The 19759-nt window shown below is 38.3% G+C and overlaps 2 protein-coding genes across 4 annotated transcripts; one reads left to right on the top strand and one right to left on the bottom strand.

Annotated features, from left to right (window-relative positions):
• Positions 1–580: 580 nt before the first annotated feature.
• LOC113049265 (serine/threonine-protein kinase N2-like) lies at positions 581–15296 on the top strand. Of its 3 annotated transcripts, none has more exons than XM_026211459.1 (22): positions 581–690; positions 2730–3006; positions 3512–3666; positions 5973–6102; positions 6442–6593; positions 7408–7624; positions 8550–8732; positions 8985–9094; positions 10514–10657; positions 10837–10912; positions 11074–11242; positions 11347–11449; positions 11549–11622; positions 11798–11867; positions 11955–12046; positions 12350–12526; positions 12706–12768; positions 12874–12950; positions 13059–13201; positions 13635–13742; positions 13824–13904; positions 13993–15296. In XM_026211459.1, exons 2-22 carry the CDS (start codon positions 2766–2768, stop codon positions 14191–14193), a joined length of 2766 nt encoding a protein of 921 aa, XP_026067244.1. In that variant the 5' UTR covers positions 581–690; positions 2730–2765; the 3' UTR covers positions 14194–15296. The 3 variants fall into 3 exon arrangements, with proteins under 3 accessions (XP_026067244.1, XP_026067243.1, XP_026067245.1); XM_026211458.1 differs by lacking the exon at positions 581–690 and adding an exon at positions 917–1465; XM_026211460.1 differs by lacking the exons at positions 581–690; positions 2730–3006; positions 3512–3666 and adding an exon at positions 3720–4618.
• Positions 15294–19754, bottom strand: LOC113049268 (probable palmitoyltransferase ZDHHC12). Its single transcript, XM_026211464.1, has 5 exons — positions 19304–19754; positions 18084–18223; positions 17849–17941; positions 17427–17593; positions 15294–16873 (listed from the first exon to the last, which is right to left on the bottom strand). The coding sequence occupies exons 1-5, from the start codon at positions 19398–19400 to the stop codon at positions 16558–16560; spliced, it is 813 nt and encodes a 270-aa protein (XP_026067249.1). The 5' UTR covers positions 19401–19754; the 3' UTR covers positions 15294–16557.
• Positions 19755–19759: the final 5 nt, after the last annotated feature.

The following is a 19759-nucleotide window of genomic DNA, read 5'->3' as shown; positions in this document are numbered from 1 at the left end:
ATCCACAACCTTTAAAATAAAAACAACGTTGAAGGGAGGGGCCAGTTGAGTTATTTGGCTCACAAAGTAAGGATCATGTGTCAGTTCATTTTATTGTTATACAAGACAAATGAACGACTATGCTGGGCTCCAATCGCCCTCATTTTGACCTAGTTAGATGTGTATTCAACTTGCCATAATACAAATGACTAAAAATGTACATTTCAAAATGTTGTCTAATATATAAAACATGGACTCATACAAAGACAATTTATTTAATTCTTAATTCTTCAGCTTGTCCTAAATGTGATCTCAAAAGATATAAACTTGAATTAAATATGAATGAGAACTAAAAAAAATGCTGTGTCACATGTTAGTAGTATTAGTACAGTGCAATGTCATTATGCATCACGAGATGGCAAAACATGCAGGAAACCACCTCAAATTAATAAGGTCAAAGCAAAAACCTTTACTAGCAAATTGCACGAGTCATTCTAGCTTACCTTTTTGTGATACCCACATTGCATCCTCAATTGAGGAGCTGAAAGTGTTTTGAGAATTGCCGGTGACGCGCATTTCTTCGCAAGCGAAGACGCCATGATATCTGAAATGACGCACTTGAAAACTCAAATAGCGGATTTATACGCCGATTAGTCTCGCAGATTTCATCGACCATCGCGAGATGTGAGACAAGTGAAGAGCAAATTTGATGTACAAATTAGTTTTATACCTTTATTATTTATCTATACTTTATATACATTTGTTGTTATTATTATTGTATATCCTACGTATATTGTTGAAAATTATAAGTTGAACAGTTGATACTTTTTTCATTTAAAAAAAGCATTAAGCTACAAAGTTTAATGAATAAAAATGACATAGACCATTTAAATGATTTTATATTAGAAAATGATTAACTCAAAAATTCTTGTTTTGTAGAATAGATGATTGTTGTTTTGTTTCACTTTTATCCTATGCCTTTTCTGACTGTTGAAACGAAATCCACTTTGCAGCTTACCTTGTGGATTTATTATGTATATAATGCTAAATGTCTATCGATAATTTTTAATAGTGCTACGCAAAATGACGTCATGGCAGCGACTGTGACTGACAGCGCTGTCAGCCAATCGTTGATAAGGGAGGCGGCGAGGATTTTTCAAACCTCAGGAAATGGGAAAGGCAAAGCAACTTCCATAAAAAAAAACTACCGGTTATTCGAGAGTAGTCTAGCCTCCCAGCTGACAGTCTGCCACCTGTATCTTCTTCCAGCACCCATCAACACAAAACTATTTATTCCCTTTGAATGTCTTTTTGTCTGAGCTCTCAGATTCAGTTGGAAGTCTGGAAATGGTTTCTAGTGTCTCTCAATCAGGCGCCGCGTGAGCCAGAGCCGTGAGCTCGAGAGAAGATTCGGTTAACGTTAGTCCGAGCATCACTGTCTGTGTGTATCGTACATTATTTCACAATGTCGGGTGTGACACTTCAGGTAAGAAATAAATAAGATATTTTAACACCGCCTTGCTGAAATAGTTAGTAATGGAGTAATGGAAAACGCGAAAAAGTGCTGTTTGGAGATTAAAGAAGTCATAAAATAAAGCATTCAGATCGTTAACGTTCAAACGCTAATGTTTAAGTTACGTCTCACTTTGGGTGAGTCCTGTGTAACTACCTCACAGTTTTTCATTCTGTTTGAAACGAATCAATCGCAAGACACCCTCAAGCAATTTTCTTTAGTGATAGCGAAACTTTTCTAAAATAAAAATATAATGTATATAAAACAATTAGACAAATGAGGTGTTTTTTTCGCATTACACCTGCATCCTTATGTTGTTTATATTCAGTTTTCGAGCTTTGTTCAAACAATTAAATATCCCCAAGCATTTTCAGGTTGAACGGGTTTGACAGGACTTTCTCATCTGTCCCTCACCTGAGGCTTAAATGTAACTGAAGTTATGTGTATGAAAAAAAAAGAGTAACTAAAGTCTTTTGTGATTTAAAGTAGTCGGACGAGTCATGTTATGACCGTGGTTAATGATCGTCTATTTTCGAATTAAATTTTTCCTGCTTTACTGCTGTTACGTCCCAATGATGAATTTATTCTTTCAACACTAGCTGGCCACTCGTTAAATACTGATAATATTAATCTGAATGATGGGAACTACAACATTTATGTATATGTAAATTGATTATATTAATTTTAGTTTTTTATCTTTTCTTAATGGTGTCATAAGAAGTCAGAATGTGTGAAACACTGCCCTCTATGTAGCAAATTATGAATTGCTTATTCAGAAAATAGCTTTATATAGGGCTTTACTTCCTTTCATTGTGCAAGTATTTAAAGCTCATTTCTGAGGTATGTATTGTACATATTGTACATTGTACATACTTTATGATGTAACTGCTCCAGTTGCTTGCTATGCACCTTTAGCTTATATAAGTGACCCTATTTTCACCCTGCTCATTTAAAGTCCACTTTCAGTGTAAGTTGGATTTTTTGCTTAGTATAATGAAATGATCTTTTTTTATTTAAAGAATAGCTTACCAGAAAATGGACATTGTCATCATTTACTCACCCTGAAGTTGTTCCAAAAATGTATAAAAAAAATTTAATACGACATTCAACAGAAAAAAGAAATGTATACAGATTCCTTACCTTACTTGAACTGCTGATGTCAGTGTTTTAACAAAAAGCCTGCAGTTAACGAACAAAAACTTGAAGCATGTTTTTCGATGTCACTTGAACACAACAGAGCAGCTGTCTGCGGGGTCTGGCTGAAGGTGACCTCATGGACCCTGAGTTCCAGCAGCGTGTAGAGGATGCGATCGCCCTTCTCCGGCAGGAGATCCAGCGGGAACTGAAGATCAAAGAGGCGGCTGAGCGGCTGCGACGGGCGGTGACCAACCGCAAGAATGCTGCTGATGTGGACGGTCAGCTTAGAGCCTCCAGCCGAAAGCTGGAGCAGCTCCACTGGGAGCTCCAGGAGCTGAATGCACATGCTATGGCCTCACAGAAAGATACTATTACAGGTGAGAGCAGGAGGGTGTGATCATTCAAGGACCTATCATTCAGTCTGAGGAGGGAGAGCGTCCCCTCCCACTCTTTCACTCCTAATCTAATGAGTTTTGATAATTGATATTGATATAATATATACATTTTTATAATTTATATTAAAGAGTAATTTCATTTTTATTTGTATACTGACTGAAATCACTTATTAAAGTTTTAGTCATATTTTCTTTATCTAATCTTGTTTTACATTTTGTACAGGAGTTGTACAGAATGTGTTTGATCGAATGTGTTCTTACTTAACAAAAGTATTATTATTATTATTATTATTATTTTATTTTAATGATTTCTTTCAAAAACAAAAACGTCTGACCCCAAACTTCCGAATAGTAGTGTAGACAGAGTTTCTTAAAACTGAGGTCTCAAGTCTGTAAACCCCTTTGAAGAAATTTCTGAAATATCAGAAAAGGCTAAAAGAACCGCTTCACATTTCTTTATACATATTCTTTATAATTGTTTTCTCAGACGATGCCACCTCTCCAGATCCGTGCCATTGGGAAGAGATCACATCACCCTTGGGCAGCCGAGTCCATACTCTAAAAAAACAACTTACCATGGAGCTTAAAGTGAAACAAGGAGCCGAGAACATCATTCAGACTTACGCCAACAGTTCTGTCAAGGTGAGGATAGTCCTCCTCTTTTTATTATTATTTCATTTTTATTTTTTATGTACATCTTGATGATTAATACATGATTAACTCATCTTCCGCTACTCTATTTAAATCGGTTTGGGTCGCAGCCAAAAGGCTATGAAATGTGATAACACGCACACAAACGAGATCCCTCCCCCTCTGCCCTTCCATCTTTTATAACTCTTGTCTTTTAGAGCGATGATCCCATGACCTCTAGCTAACCGAAAGTATATTTGAGCCCATGTGTTTCTATCAGACAGGGTTGCAAACTTGCAGCAATGCTGCAGCGTCTGCCTGAGAACAACGTGCGCTGGCAGCTCTGTGATTTATGTCTGTGCTGGATTCAGACAGCTTGAGTACCGAGCCTTGATCTCACACACACACACACACACACACACACTTAGACACTCACAGACGTGCTCTAAAACATCATCCCTTTGAGTCTGAAGAGGAAGAGTTTGCTGGTACTGATTCGGTTTCTCCTGTATTGGGCCTGGCGACAGCAGCAGCCCATGTGACTTCGCTCCAACCAATGCCGAAGCATTCGGGTTTGGGCCAGCCAGGCAGGGCACGGCAGCAGCAGCAGTTAGAGGTGGCTGACTCCTTTGGAAGGAGATCTGTAAATGGCGTGAGAGAGAAAGAGGCAAAAAGAACAAATGTGGAAAGGGGAGGGGAGTAGTGAATGAGCAAGCGATTGGGACGCAAGGACAGTAGAACAATAAGAAGAAAGAATGAGATGCTTCTTGGATGCTGGTCTCTGTGTCTGCTGTACGACATAAACTGACATGAACAGTTTTGAAGACGGAGAGATAAATACAAGAGGGAACATCTGATGGGGGTCAAGGAGGAGCAAAGGCGTGTCATTCAGCCATCTGAAAGTTCACTAAACATGACGGATGACCTCTTGAGCTGCATTGAGAGGGGGAGAGCACTATGGACGGTATAGTTTCCCCTTTTCCTTTACTTCCTGAATGTGTCTTTTATGCAGGTTTCAGAAAAGGTCACGTTTCTTGTTGCAGCATTGTTTACACTGGGGCTCCACGGGACATTGCAATCATTTTAGTAGGTCTCTTTCATTTGTTAAATGTAGTTGCTGTGTTTCAGGATATATAGCTCTCTTGCTGTACTGTGACTCTAACGTCACAGCTCATAAAGCTCTGGGGAGAAAATTGCACAGTCAGTGTTTGATGTTTGAGTTTGTTTGGGTGTGGTGTACACCTGACTGCTTCTCATAAAGAGGAAGAGAGGAGTTTAATGAAGACCGCTGCACTTTTGACCTGTTGGTCTATGTGGGAATTTCTCATCTTGACTCAGCTTAGCTTAAAGCTGTAGTGTATGATTTTCTGGGCTAATAATGGCATAAAATAAAACCACAGAAATGACTCTCCGATTTTTAAAACGCTCTCCTTTTGTTTTTTAATCAGGCTGGTTTGGATGTTCGAACTAACAGGAACAGTGTTTTGATAGCACCGCAGTGTTTGCCTTTTTCTTTAGGAAATGAATGTCTTATACTGTAGTTGTCTCTCTATATTACAGGGTTTCAATGGTCATAGAAAACACATTCCTTAGAAATTCCTGCAGAGTTTAGCTCTAACACTAATCAAACACACCTGAGCATGCTAATCAATGTCTTTGGGATCATTAGAAAATCACAGGCAGGTGACTTTGATCAGGGTTGGAGCTCCAGGGCAAGATTTGAGGAACCCTGGGCTATACTGTGTTTGAAATATTAGTATATTAATGTTTTTCAATAATATTGTTAATTTAAAAGTTTAAATTATGGGTTACCTATATTTTAAGTTTCAGTTTTCACTATTAATAAACCATTAACTACAACTTTTGCCTCAAACTCCTAATTTGCTGTTTATTAATAGTTAGTAAGGTAGTTATTACGTTTAGGAATTGGGAATGTAGAATTTGGCCAATGTGTTAATAATTGGTATGCTAATAAGCTACTAGTTAATAGTGAGAATTGGTCCCTATACTAAAGTGTAACCAATTTATTAATTCTTGGAATTAGTTCTTGACAGAAATAGGAAATTTGCCCCAGAAATCTATCATTTTTAACTGGTCAAAATATATGTGAATATCATCAAGCAGCACTTTAGAAAGAAAAAAATATATCACTTCATAAAAACAAAAATCCCATCACTGTTTAAAAAAATTTCCCACTTTTCTTTGTAGTCCCTGACTCTTTATTCTTTTCTCTGACAGTGTCTTCACTGTTTGTTTTAATGCATATGCAAATTGTTCAATCTCAGTATCTCTCCATCGCTTCTGTTTTCACTCCCCAGGATCGGAAGATGTTGTCCTCAGCCCAGCAGATGCTGCAGGATAGCAAGACGAAAATTGAGCTGCTCCGCATGCAGATTGTCAAAGTCACCCAGGCCAGAGAGGGAGAGCGGGAGACCACCCAGCCAGAGGGTAAACAAACAAACTATTTTAATTAGTAAAGAAAACATTACAGCAAAACAATTACAGATTTTTGTTGTTGTTGATTTTTTTTTTTAGCCTACATGGACAATTGTTAATCTCCTTTCAAATCAAGTGATTAAATATTTAATAAACAAAAAACATTTATTTTGTGAAATATATTAAATTACTCTTAAAAGTACGTACTATGAATCTACTTTTTACTCATGAAACCAATTGCTGCCTGGATATTTATTTCTTTTTGTTCTGGAAGCCACTAGTTATGTAATCACCAGGTAAAAGACAGATGGGTTGGTGTTTTTTTTTGTCTAAATGCAGGTTTTTGTGCAGGTCGCCCCTCTGAAACAATTAGTCCACTTGAGCTGCGGGTGGAAGAGCTCAGGCATCATCTGAAGATTGAGGCAGCTGTGGCAGAAGGTGCCAAAAATGTGGTCAAGCAGCTTGGCGTACGCAAAGTGCAGGACCGACGTGCTCTAGCTGAGGTATATGCATGTATTGGTCTTTGATGTAAAGGCTTTTCAGAAACAAACAGCCTTGGATGACGCATTCTGAATGGATTGACTGTCTGGAAACAACAGACTGTGCTAATGTGAAAGGAGTTGTCCACCCAAAAATGAAAATTGTAATTTTCTCACTCTTGTGTGGTTCCAAAAATGTCTGACTTTTTCTTCTGTGGAACATAAATAGAAATTGTGAAGAAATTTGGGAACCAAACACCATTGGAGTCCATTGGCTTTCATTGTATGGACAAAAAAGCAAGTACATTAAATAAATGAGATGTATTTGATAATGTCTTTGCATGTATATGAGTAACAATGTGACAAGCCTTGAAGTGGTTTTTGGAAGTGTTTTGATTTACTCCTGAGAATTGGGAGCATGTACGTGCAGTGTTGCTCAGCCATGCTTGTTTGACCTTGAAGCAGCAAACCCAGCACATGCTTTGTCAGACAAAGACCGATGAAACCGAGTCCACTGCGAGTGATTAAATGAGAAAATTTTGCTTAATGCTGCTCAAAGATAACCTTTTTTCGATTTACACTTGGCATTTAAAAGACCAGAAGCAATAGGGGCCTCAGTATCTCTTCTAGATCGTTTTGATTGTTTTTTGAAGATCCTTCTCCGACCGGTCATGACATCAGTATGCCAATTTTAGAGTTTCACATTTTATATATAAGAAACATAAAATATAACACATATATATCTACTGTAATATATACTGCCATTCAGATATGTATGATTCAGATATGTATTTGTTGATCCTCTTTTGTATTTTTTACCATGTTTTTCTGTGTCCAGGCTCAGGCCCGTTTGCAGGAGTCCTCTCAGAAACTGGATCTGTTACGTTTGTCTCTGGAGCAGCGGCTTGGAGAGCTTCCACACGACCATCCCAAACGAGCTGCTATTAAGGAGGAGCTTACAGTGGGATCCTCCCCTGTTGTTGGGTGGCAGAGAGATCGGCTACGCTCTTCATCATCCGCATCCTCTTCGCTTTTCAAACCAGCTAGCCTGACAGGTATTGACACAGCTGAAAGTTGGCTGGAAGGTTTCGGTGTTAAGGTGTCAATTTGACTCCTTGTCACCTCAGTTAAATATAGTTCTGATGCCACATTTTGTACATTAGTGTTAGTCTTAACTTCCTGGAGAGACTGAAGACCCTGTTAAATGGCTGTTGAAAAACTTCAAAAGCATATTAAAAAACAATTTGACATTTTCAAGTATTCTGCAAAAACCATAAAAAAACACCCCTACAGAGTGCATGCATGCATTAAGACTACATAAGTCTAGACTATTGCGAGTGCGCATTTAGATTGTGTTCTTTTACTGCATGAATGAGTCTAAGAAAATGCATTTACGATCACATTATTTAAGATGTGGGGACAGAATATTTATATATTTCTATAATTTCATATAGTTAATCAATATTACACAAAGAGTGACGTTTTTTCCTCCAAAAAATTTCCATGATTACAAATGTAATCTTATCGTTAGCTATAAAATCCCAGAAAATATAGAGAGATTATATTTGTCAATATTGCACACCCCTACCTAAACCCCTGAAAAATTCAAGTTTGCCATCACAGGTATAAATAACATTTTAAAATACAACACAATAGAAAAGTTATTTTAACTTCAAAATATTACTACTGTATTTTAATAAAATAAATACAAAATCATACTGACCCCAAAGTTTTGAACAAGAATGTATAAGTGTTGTCTTGTGTTGTTGAAGTTTACTTGTTACTTTGCTCAGTCTGATATTAAACTTATAATGTTTTTATTCACATTTTTATTCATATTTGCACTGATGATTAGTATCATTATGCAAAGTGCGAGTATTGAGGAAATTAAAGTTTAATCTAATCTGCTTTATGGTTGTAAAATGTAAATTGGTCTTGTTAATCTCTTGTGTGTGTGTGTGTGTGTGTGTGTGTTTTCAGGGCGACTGGATGTCAGGCTGATGGGTTGTCAGGACCTGCTGGAGTCAGTTCCAGGCCGCTGTCGGGTAAGCAACATGTCCTCTGCCCCTGGAAGTCCCTCTGAGTCCAAATCACTTAGGATGAAAACCGGCCTCTCCACCCGCAGCACGAACGGCAAGACCACCAAGACTGACGAGCTCTCATGTGAGTTTCTCAGGGAAAGCAATATGAAATACAAGGGATTTCACAATAGACTTCAGACAGTGACAGAGGAAAACCTGTATCTGTATTTTTCTACCATGTCCAAACAAGGGATTTTAAAATAGAGAAAAGAAATAGACTTGATTGACTTTAATTGAAGATCCTTAGAAATCAAACAGCTTAATTCTTTTGAGCCAGTAATTATAAAACAAAATGCTTCTTTAATCTTTGTCCTTTTAATGTGTTTTCTCTCAGTGGAGATCAGTGCTGTTTTGAAGGTGGATAACAAGATAGTTGGTCGCACACATTGGCGGCCGCTGAGTAAGGAGGCCTGGAATCAGAGCTTTAGCATCGATCTCGAGCGGGTCAGTGCCAAAAAATTCTACTGCATACTTCATAGACATATCGTAAATAACATATCTAGTTTTGAATTCAGATCAGGTGCTCACTCTGAATGCACACCATAATCTCAGACTCCTTGATGTTTACTTTTACAGCATAACTGTCAGTTATCTCAGGAAACACTTGCTGCATCTGTTTTATGAAAAGTGCCAGTAGAGGCCATTGGCTAAAGGCTTTTCCTCACCTTCATTAACACAGCTTTACTCCCAGAGTGCAATCAGCCGCCTCCAGTGTAATCCAAACTAATCCCTCAACATAACTGTAATCTTTTGCGCACCCCTTGGACATAGACACTCAGCTTGAATACTGGCCAAGTCAGCCCACAGCTCTCTTATTTCATTATTTCTAGATTACTGAAGCAAATTTTCCCTCAAAGGCTGTGCTTCACATTTGTTTGATGAACGGGGAAGCATTAGGCTGTATTTTTCTTGGAGGTTTTGATCGTTTTTGACACCAAGTTATGTTTTCTGACTTCCAACTAAGTGGACACGATGTATCTCAAGAAATGTACCAAGAAATAGTTTTAACAGGAAGTCTATCCGTAATAATCAGTTATGCAAATCATACCTCAGGAATCCAGGATTCTGATTCATGATCTGAAATATAATCATTATGGAAGTGTTATACACAGTGAGAATTATAACCGCTTCAACTGCTTTGTTTAATAGTACAATCCTTAAAAGGCACGTTTCAGTTTTAATCAAATTATAATAGCCATATTTTATTCATTTACTGTTTTTACTGTACACTACTAGATACATTACATTTACTGTATTGTTTAAAAGATACAAAATAAAATTTCATTTAATACTTTTATGTATTGAAATGCTCAAAAGTGACATTTATAATATTATAGATTATTGGGAATCATAATTCTTTCACAAATAATTGCTATTCTTTTGAATGTTTTTTTTTTTTCAGGAAGCTTGAAAAAATGTATTTCAGTTTCTTCAAAAATATTAAGCAGCACAGCTCTCTTCATCATTGATAAAAAGAAATGTTACTTGAGCACTTAATCAGCATATTAAAAAGATTTCTGAAGGATCGTGCAAAACTGAAGACTGAAATAATGATGCTGAAAAGTCAGCTTTGATATTACATGAATAAATTACTATTTTAAGTTATATTAAACTTATATATGTTGTTTACATGATTTAAAAAAAAATGTTGTAATAATATTTCACAATGAAATAAAGGAAGCTTTGGTGATCATAAGAGATTTCTTTCAAAAAACAATAAAAAAAGTATTCCCAACCCCAGACATTTCACATGGTGATGTAAGGACCATTATGAGTTGTAAAGGGGCAAGAGCTAGAACTACAGTTGATATCTGAGAGTGTGTTTGTTTTTTCTGCTCCTCACATGACCTTTGACCCCTGTAGTCTCGGGAGCTGGAGATTGCAGTGTACTGGCGAGACTGGAGGTCCCTGTGTGCCGTGAAGTTCCTGCGTTTAGAAGATTTTCTGGACAACCAGCGGCATGGCATGTGTCTTTATCTAGAGCCACAGGGCACACTGTTCACAGAGGTGAGAGAACCTCTCGTTACCTTCATCCTAGTGCCCAAATCAGACCGCAGCACAGATGCCGAGTGAGGTTTCAGTTTAAAACTGCTGTGCATTTCATTCATTTAATATGTTCTGCAGAGGTTGATGCTTTAATACACACAATGATTATAATAAGCTATTCATTGTGTGGTTTGTTTCAGGTGAGATTCAACAATCCTGTCATTGAGCGACATCCTAAACTACAACGACAGAAACGGATTTTCCCAAAAGAAAAAGGTGTGCTTGACCTCACATTTTCAGTTACTCATAAGTGATTCCCTCATATTCTCTTGATTGTTTTCAAAACTCAAGTGTGACATTATGCTGTGCTGTCAGGTTCAATGTTTTCAAAAGATGTTTCTGACTAATGCATCATTGTTTGCATATGTTACTCTCAGGGAAAAATTTTCTGCGGGCAGCACAGATGAATATGAACTTTGCCACTTGGGGGCGTTTAATGATGAGCGTGCTGCCCCCCTGCAACAGCACGGTCACTGCCTTGAGCCCCCCTCTGCACGGCTCTGAGCCCATGTCCCCTCCAACTGTGTCCACGCCTCCTCCCTCTGGGTGAGACATACGCAGGTGTTCCTGGGGTTGGGTTGAGGAAAATATATTCATTAAATCTTTATAAAAAAGTGATTCTCTTTCTGCTTTGTGGCTGTTTTTCACAGAGACTCAGCAGTTGTTAAACTGAATTTCAGTGAGGAGCGTCCTGCCGGGCCCCCGCGCCCCCAGTTGGTACAGAACCCCACAACTGATGCATCACTTTCTGGGGTACGGCTTATAGACAAACACTTGCTTTTTAAATTGTAGTTCTGTATTGCTCTGGTCAAGTTAGAGTTGTAATTATGTGTTTTGGGACCCATTTCCCAGACTCCTGCCAGAGTGAATTCCTCTGAGGATAACCAAGTTCTCAAAGGCAGGCCTGTGTCCCAACCTACTTCTCAGTAAGTCAATGTTATTTATTAGTGCTATTATTATTATTATTATTGCTCAAATCTAAATCCTTAGGTCTTAAATTTTAACCTGTAATATGTTGCACATCTTATGATAGTGTAATGAATCTGGGATTCTCTTCCTTGTAAATGTCTCACTGTGTGGTGTATATATTCTGTTTCACAGGAGGAAAGCAGGGATGCAGATGGAGGACTTCAACTGCATTTCTGTTTTAGGAAGAGGGCACTTTGGAAAGGTAAAACTGCAGCTGTCCTTCTGTACTGTAGTCAGATAACTCTGGATGGTGCCGTTGGATCAATGTCATTGTCAACTCTCATTAAAGGTCCTGCTGGCTGAATTCAGGAGGACTGGGAAACTGTATGCCATCAAAGCCCTGAAGAAAGGGGATGTTGTGACCCGGGATGAAGTGGACAGGTGATGTTCTGTATCTCTTTATCGGAAATGTCTTGCATTGAAACCATGAATGGGTTCTGGATAATTTGTTGTCTGTTATAGCAGTCTAAACAGTCTAAATGGGTCTGTATGAAAAAATGTAATAACAAAAAATATAAACCGTAGCTGCATGTTATATTTTTAGCAAGGGTCTGCTTGTAAGGGTATTGTAATGTTTGTGGGTCCTTGGAATTGAGAAATTGTGAAACTGGAACTGACATTAGTGAAAACTTCCAACTGTTTTTGGCTTGTATTTTATTGTGAATTAATTTGTTTCTTTTATAGTTTACTGTGTGAAAAGAGAATTTTTGAGACCGTCAATGTGTCCCATCATCCTTTCTTGGTGAACCTGTATGGGTGCTTCCAGACATCCGACCATGTGTGCTTTGTGATGGAATATTCACCTGGAGGAGACCTGATGACCCACATCCACAACAACGTCTTCTCTGAACAACAGGCTAGGTACACACACACACACACACACACACACACATACACACACACACAAACAGGCCGTTTAATTACAGAGCATTTACATAAGTGCTACACTGGCTCACGTGTTCTCAGACGCAAATGCTGAATATTTTTAGCTTTGACACTTTCCTCTGGCTGTGACTGTTAACCAAGGGTTTTTCTGGCAGGTTTTATTCTGCATGTGTATTACTAGGCCTGGAGTTTCTGCATCAAAACCGGATCGTATATAGGTAATTACACTATAATTTATTATATTACTTAACTATTACTGAATTCAATATTACATACATGTATTAAATAATACATGTGATCTAATGTGGGATTTCTCTTTGTAGGGACCTAAAGCTGGACAATCTGTTAATGGATTCAGATGGCTTTGTGAGAATTGCAGATTTTGGACTTTGCAAAGAAGGTATATTTCTCAAAATACCATGTCTATCATAGATTTTTTTCTTTCCTTTTTTTCATCTCAAATGTCAATATTTGAGCAGAGAATGAACCAAGTCTTGCCACCAATCAGGTATGGGACATGGCGATCGTACGTCAACCTTTTGTGGCACCCCAGAGTTCCTGGCCCCGGAGGTTTTGACAGACAGCACCTACACCCGTGCAGTGGACTGGTGGGGTTTGGGTGTGCTCATCTATGAGATGCTAGTGGGAGAGGTCAGTCCTGGTCAATACAGCTTCACTAAATTGTTGCCATATACTGTAATATTTTTTTTAATACTATTTAAGACTTTTTTTTAAAGAATTCAGCAAGGATGAATTCAATTGAAAGACATTTCTAATGTTACAAAAGATTTGAATTTCAAACAAATGTTTTTATTCATTGAAGAATCATGAAAAAAAGATAAGAAATGCATCTTGCATCCAAATCAGCATATTAATGAATTCTAAAGGAATACCTTTAAGACTGGAGTAATGACTGCTGAAAATTCAGCTTTGATGTCTCAGGAATAAATTACATTTTAATATAGAAATCAATAAATATAAATTGTAATAACATTTCACAATGTATATTTCTGGTCAAATAAATGCAGTCTTGGTGAGCATATGGTTTGAACAGTAGTGTAATGTGTTCTCTTGTGGCTGCCAGTCTCCATTCCCCGGTGATGATGAGGAGGAGGTGTTTGACAGCATAGTGAACGATGAAGTGCGCTACCCCAGGTTTTTGTCCCCCGAGTCAGTCTCTATAATTCAAAAGGTAACAACTTATCCCTCTTGGAGAAAAACTAATTGAAATCCAGTTGACACTCAGTCTCTGACTCCGTCTCTTTAATGTTAGTTGTTGCAGAAGAACCCTGGAAAACGACTGGGAGCAGGAGAGCAAGACGCCAATGAAGTGAAGAGACACAGGTTCTTCCAGGTGACCGTCACTAACTGAAGAATTTTTGACTACCTTTTTAAAAAAAAAATTAATTCTCTTTTTAAAATCCCCATTTATTTTTGCGCAGGGCATACACTGGGAAGCCCTGTTGGCCAAAAGAGTCAAACCTCCTTTCCTTCCGTCAGTTAAAGCTCCAGCAGACGTCAGTAACTTTGACGAGGAGTTCACGCGCCTGAAGCCTGTCCTGACCCCTCCACAGACCCCGATCTTCCTCACCGCCGAGCAGCAGGAGTTCTTTGCAGACTTTGACTTCTCTGCCCTACATTGACTTCCACTTGATTACCCTCAGAAGGAGTTGTGACATATCAAATCCCTTCTTTCTTTTCTAACTGTCTTCTTCATCCAATTATTGTCTCTCATCCTCCCTTGAGTCATGAGGTGGAATCGAGTGAAGCCGGCCTCATGTCACCCTTTAAGAGCTGCTGTACGCTTTTCGTGAAGCTGGCTGCAAATGTGTGCTTCAGCTCCAAAGACAGTCCTGATGGACTTTAAAACCATACGATCACCCATGACCAGAGTAAGCTCAGATCTGCTCAGCTTTTAACTGCCCATTCCTGATATTCAAACATGCATTTATTAATGGACATTAGTTCTTGGGTTGGGTTATACTGTAAAAAAAAAAAAAAAAAAAAGAGAAGTGTTCCTGTTACACTAAAATACTATGCCAAAATATACTTGCACTGTTGCTGAACAGATAATGCTGGTCAGATTGAGATGGAAGGATGAATTGTTGTGCTGTTTTTAAGGATTTCTGATGCAGTGCAGACTGTAACTATCAGAGTGTGTTCTCAGTGTTAGATCATGCAAATTCCTCTATGTTTACTCTATGTGATGCATGTACATGTTAAACCTTCACATTTTGATCTCTGGTTGTCCCTAATCTGGATTTGATTTAGGATTGGTGCCCCAGATAAATGTTGCTTGTTGATTTTGGACCAGTTCTCAACTTTCCAAACCGAGCTCTCTACTGTACTTGCAAAAGTCTTGTGACTTTCGGTTGCTCAGTCCTGCCTTTCTCTTGATAGTCCTCCTCTGGACAAATCTAAGACTGCTGAATTAGACCGAGCATATTCTACTAGACATTTTAGCATGATACGGTTAGCACTTTAACCCACTAATCTGAAATTTAAACCGTTCCAACTGTTTTTGCTCATTACATTGTTTGTATTTTACTTTTGACTACATTAGGCTACCATTGCATCATTGTAAATGTGGTTTACTACTGATAAGTAACACTGTGAACAAAATGACACTAAAATATTTAAATGAAACTTGCCATTTCTGTGAGCCCCATGAAGGGTAATTAAATATAGATGTATATGTAACTGATCGGGATGAATGTATTTTCAGAAATAAAATACAATGTGACCATGTTGATCAGTTTATTGAATACTGAGGTTCCAAAATATTACACCGAGAAAAAAATTGCATAACTTTGATCAAAATGGCGCAAATCATTCAAGAAAATCTCTGCATTAATATTTGATACTTTAAAAACACTCAAGTGCAAAAGTTAAGGAAGCGATATAAAGAAACTGAAATAAAGTAAAAGCAAAAACAATTATTGCTTTTCATGACTATTATTAAGAATATTCTAACTACTGTTTGTTAAAGTCCCGCTATGTGGACTTCATTGTACTGCATTGCACAAAATGAACGGAGATCTAACAGTCAAAGGAGTGTCACATGCACTTACATCTTTCTCTCTTTAAGATGATGATGTGTCATAGGAAAGGCCCTGTTTATATAAAAATATAAAGTTTTGCTTAAAAAAAAAATGTCTGTAATGTTAAACATTACAATACTGATTATGTTTGTATTCTAAACTCAGTCTATTCATGTTAATTTATCTCATTTAATGTATTGATTGTGTTATGTTGAGATAAATTGAGGTACATTTAATATTATAAAGTCACATAACAAGCATATTGAAGTTTGACCACTAATTTATAAAGTGCTACAGGAAATTATTTCTATTATAAACAAGAATTTTTTGTTACCCTGTCTGAAATTGATCTTAAAAGGGGATGTCAATTTTCTTGAAAATATGTATATACAACTGAATATATTCCTCAAGTTCAATTATTGCACAAAATAATTTCTGACGTACTGTAACAGTACATCATCTGCTGCTGCTCTAAAATAAGATGACACTGTCTAGTTTAATTACTTTTGAACAACAGCTTTTTAGTACAATGAAATAGAGATTATCTGAGCAGAGCAAAGATAATAAATAATTAGCTTATATATTTTTAATATCTCTATGTATTGCATAAATGGGAAACCACAATTCACATCCGAAACGCTATAGTGATTTTGTGCTTTTTGTTCTGCGTTTGCTATTAAAATGTGCAAAATCAGCACAGACGAATTGTCAAGGTTCTACTTGAGCAAAATATTCACAAAACACCTTTTTAAAAATGCTCATTCCAACCTATTTGGTAAGACCTGATCAAACATCATTTCAACTACAAAGTTCATGCATTTAAGAATTACTTTCAAAACGGAATAGGTCATTCACAAGGAAAAAGTAGACTAGATGTTCTGCAGATGCAGTCTGGAGCGATTTCCACCAAAACATTAACGTTCGACTAATGGGTTATTTGTCACAGCAGTCGTGACTCCAAGGGAATTAAATAGGATTGCTGCCTTCCTTGAAATACACCTGCTCCCAAACCACCGGTTCCCAAACACAGAAGAAGCCCCAGAGATTTCGCAGGGTTCCGCGGTCAAAGGGGTTTTCGTCCACACCGCAGTGCTTGAGGTAAGAGATTCTGTGTCGAGACATGAACTCCCATGTGGTGGTATTCAGCGACACCAGGTACAGGTGAGAGCCCAGGAGGAGAAGCACGGTCAGGGACAGGACGGCCACCACCGCCGCTGCTCCCAGGAGCACACCGTTGGTCCTCAACCACAGCTGCCAGGTGGGAGCGTGACTGAAGCCTGACCTGTACGAGATTTGTGGGATGTTCTTCAGTCCAGATTAAAGATGATTGTTTTTGGATGCTTTAAAGGGCTAGTCAACCCACAAATGATAATTCAGTCATTAATTACTCACCCTCATGTCATTTCAAACCCGTGAGACCTTTGTTCATCTTCAGAACACAAGCGGAGATGAACACGTTCAAGGCCCAGAGACGTAGTAAAGATATCGTTGCAATAGTCACATGGATGATTTTATGTCCTGACTACTTTAACGATGTCCTTATTTCATTTCTAGGCCTTGAATGTGTTAGTTGTGTTGCTTGTTTATTTCATCAAAAATTACTTATTTTGTCTTCTGAAGATGAACAATGGTCTTACGGGTTTGGAACAACATAAGGGTGAGTAAGTATTGACAGATTTTTCATTTTTGGGTAAACTGTTCCTTTAATCTTGATGAGATGGTTTGGGATAACCTTTTAGAGTTAAAAAGCGTGGAAACTAATACATTTAGGAGGACTTATTATGTCCAATGGCACTGCTGGCCATCCCAGGTCATGATATAGAAGTTCTACTCACCAGGCCATGTACAGTCCCCACAGTAAGACAACAAGCTGGACAGCCAGATAAAGCACAAACCAGCGGTGGTTTCTCTCCCCGACGCAGTTCTCTATCCAGGGGCAGTGGTGATCATAGCGCCGCACACAATGCTGACACGTCTGGCAGTGTTTGGATCTCATGGGTTGCTACGTCAAAGCATGGATTCATTTTTAGAAGGGATTCATTATTAGAAAGCGGTCTTGCCTTTGCATAAATATAGGTTATTGTAAATTAAAATTAAAAAAGACAAAAAATAAATCCATTGTTTTATTTAAACAATTTTTTTTTACTTTAAAAACATTATTGAAATTAAATTTATTGTAGATTTCATTTTAGAAAAGTAAATGATTTAAACCTCTAGATTTATGCATATGGTCCATCTTTAATATGTGACAACGCACCTGTACCAAACAGTGTCCACAGCGCCGGAGCCGTATGGACTTGGTGGTTTGTGGAATCATATCCTGTGTTTCCTCTGCGATACCAAGGGTGAACTGAAATACAGTCAAATGATGCATGTTTGCTGTAAAACCAGCGTTAAACATGCAAACTGCGGGGGGTTTGTGATATCCATACATACATACATACAGGGGTTTGGCTGACAAAAACACTTGGGAATCCACGTTATGAATTTACCTGCAAGTCACAGTCATCAGACAGGACAAAACCAGGATCCATGAGCGAAACTGCAAAGTACAGCAACACGGACACCAGGACCAGCAGCACAAAGAGAACTGGCAGTGTGAGCTCCCCCTTCTCCTCCTGTCTGCGGAGGTCTACGTGGAAGCACAATAGTGTAGTAGAGTGGAATACAGTGGCGCAGAAATGTGAGTATACAAGAGAAGAACAATATTAGAAACTCTAATATATTAGAGTAAAAAAAATAAAACATAGTGGAGTGGAATAGTGCAGAACTGTGGATGCCCAATAAAGGCTGGAATAGACTATATGAAGTCTGGCCAGATTTTAAAACATTAGGCATCATATTTGTAAACAGTAGGGTGGGGGTGGGGGTGATGTGCCAACAGCCAAGTATGGTTACCCATATTCAGAATTCATGCTCTGCATCCAAAGTGCACACACACACACCAGTGGGCAGCCATTTATGCTGCGGCGCCCAGGGAGCAACTGGGGGGTTCGGTCCACCTCAGTCATGGTATTGCCAGCCCGAGACTCAAACCCACAACCTTAGGGTTAGGAGTCAAACTCTCTAACCACTAGGCCACGACTTCCCCACAAAATAGGCATCATACACTACCAGACTTTCACAACACGACTCGCTAGGAAGACAAATAAAAACAACGTGTTCTAAAATCTTGTGTGTTCTACAATGTTTGATACCCTCAGAAAGGTTATCATATATTCAACTCCAGCTTACCAAATTCTGCAGACTGTCTTGATCAGACAGTGAATTGTGGCACAAACCTGGGCAAAAGTCATATACAGTAGTGCATTCCAGCCTTAAGTGAGAGATAAAGTATGAGATAAGATAACTATGCAATAAAAATGTTTTGTCATATTTTTTATTTTATCTTATTATGACTTAAGATGTCAGTGTCAACTTAGTAACTCATATTTTTAATTCTGCCATAATTACATTTTTTGGTTAACCTTTTATCTCATAATTTCAGCAGAGTGAAAGTGTCAATAGAACAGAATAGCATCTAGAAGAGAATAGAATGTAACAGAGTGTGCTAGAGTAGAATAGTTATAGATCATCTGAACATTGTCTGCAGATACAGGTGTGAAGCAGCGTTATGTACATCATATAGCTACTGTAGCAATAACATAATAACAGGTCTGTAGGCGAGACAAATATACTGACAGTAGAATAAGCATCTCTCAGGAGCACTTACCGGTGTCGTGGAGGAAGAGAATCAACGTTATAACCCATGTCAAGATGACATGAGCGGTCCTCACCAGGAATCCCGATCCGAACACATTTTTGAACATCCTAGCATACTTCTATATACGCCTAAGCATGCATCTGCTGTGTGCTCGTAAAGAAATGCATGTTATTCTCAGACATCTATAATCAGCTAGCTGTGTTAGCCAGCTCATAAGAAACCCAGTTAACGTTACATTCCAGCTGTCAAGTGAGCTCCTACGCGTCGCGCGCTAAATTCCAGAACAAGAACCATTTTAACCACAATATTACACTTTTCTGCTGCGCGTCTAATGCAGCAAACTATATCATCGTAACGCAACCGAAGCGGGTTATTTCATTTAGTTACTGTGTTTCTCTCGCTCTTAATAAGCTTGTTGATGTCGTTCCGTTGCTTAGACGTGAAACTGCCACTGGTGGATGTTAC

The sequence above is a fragment of the Carassius auratus genome, chromosome 30, assembly GCF_003368295.1.
Source record: "Carassius auratus strain Wakin chromosome 30, ASM336829v1, whole genome shotgun sequence".
Taxonomy (NCBI): Eukaryota; Metazoa; Chordata; class Actinopteri; order Cypriniformes; family Cyprinidae; genus Carassius; species Carassius auratus.
This window is presented reverse-complemented; position numbering and strand designations above follow the sequence as displayed.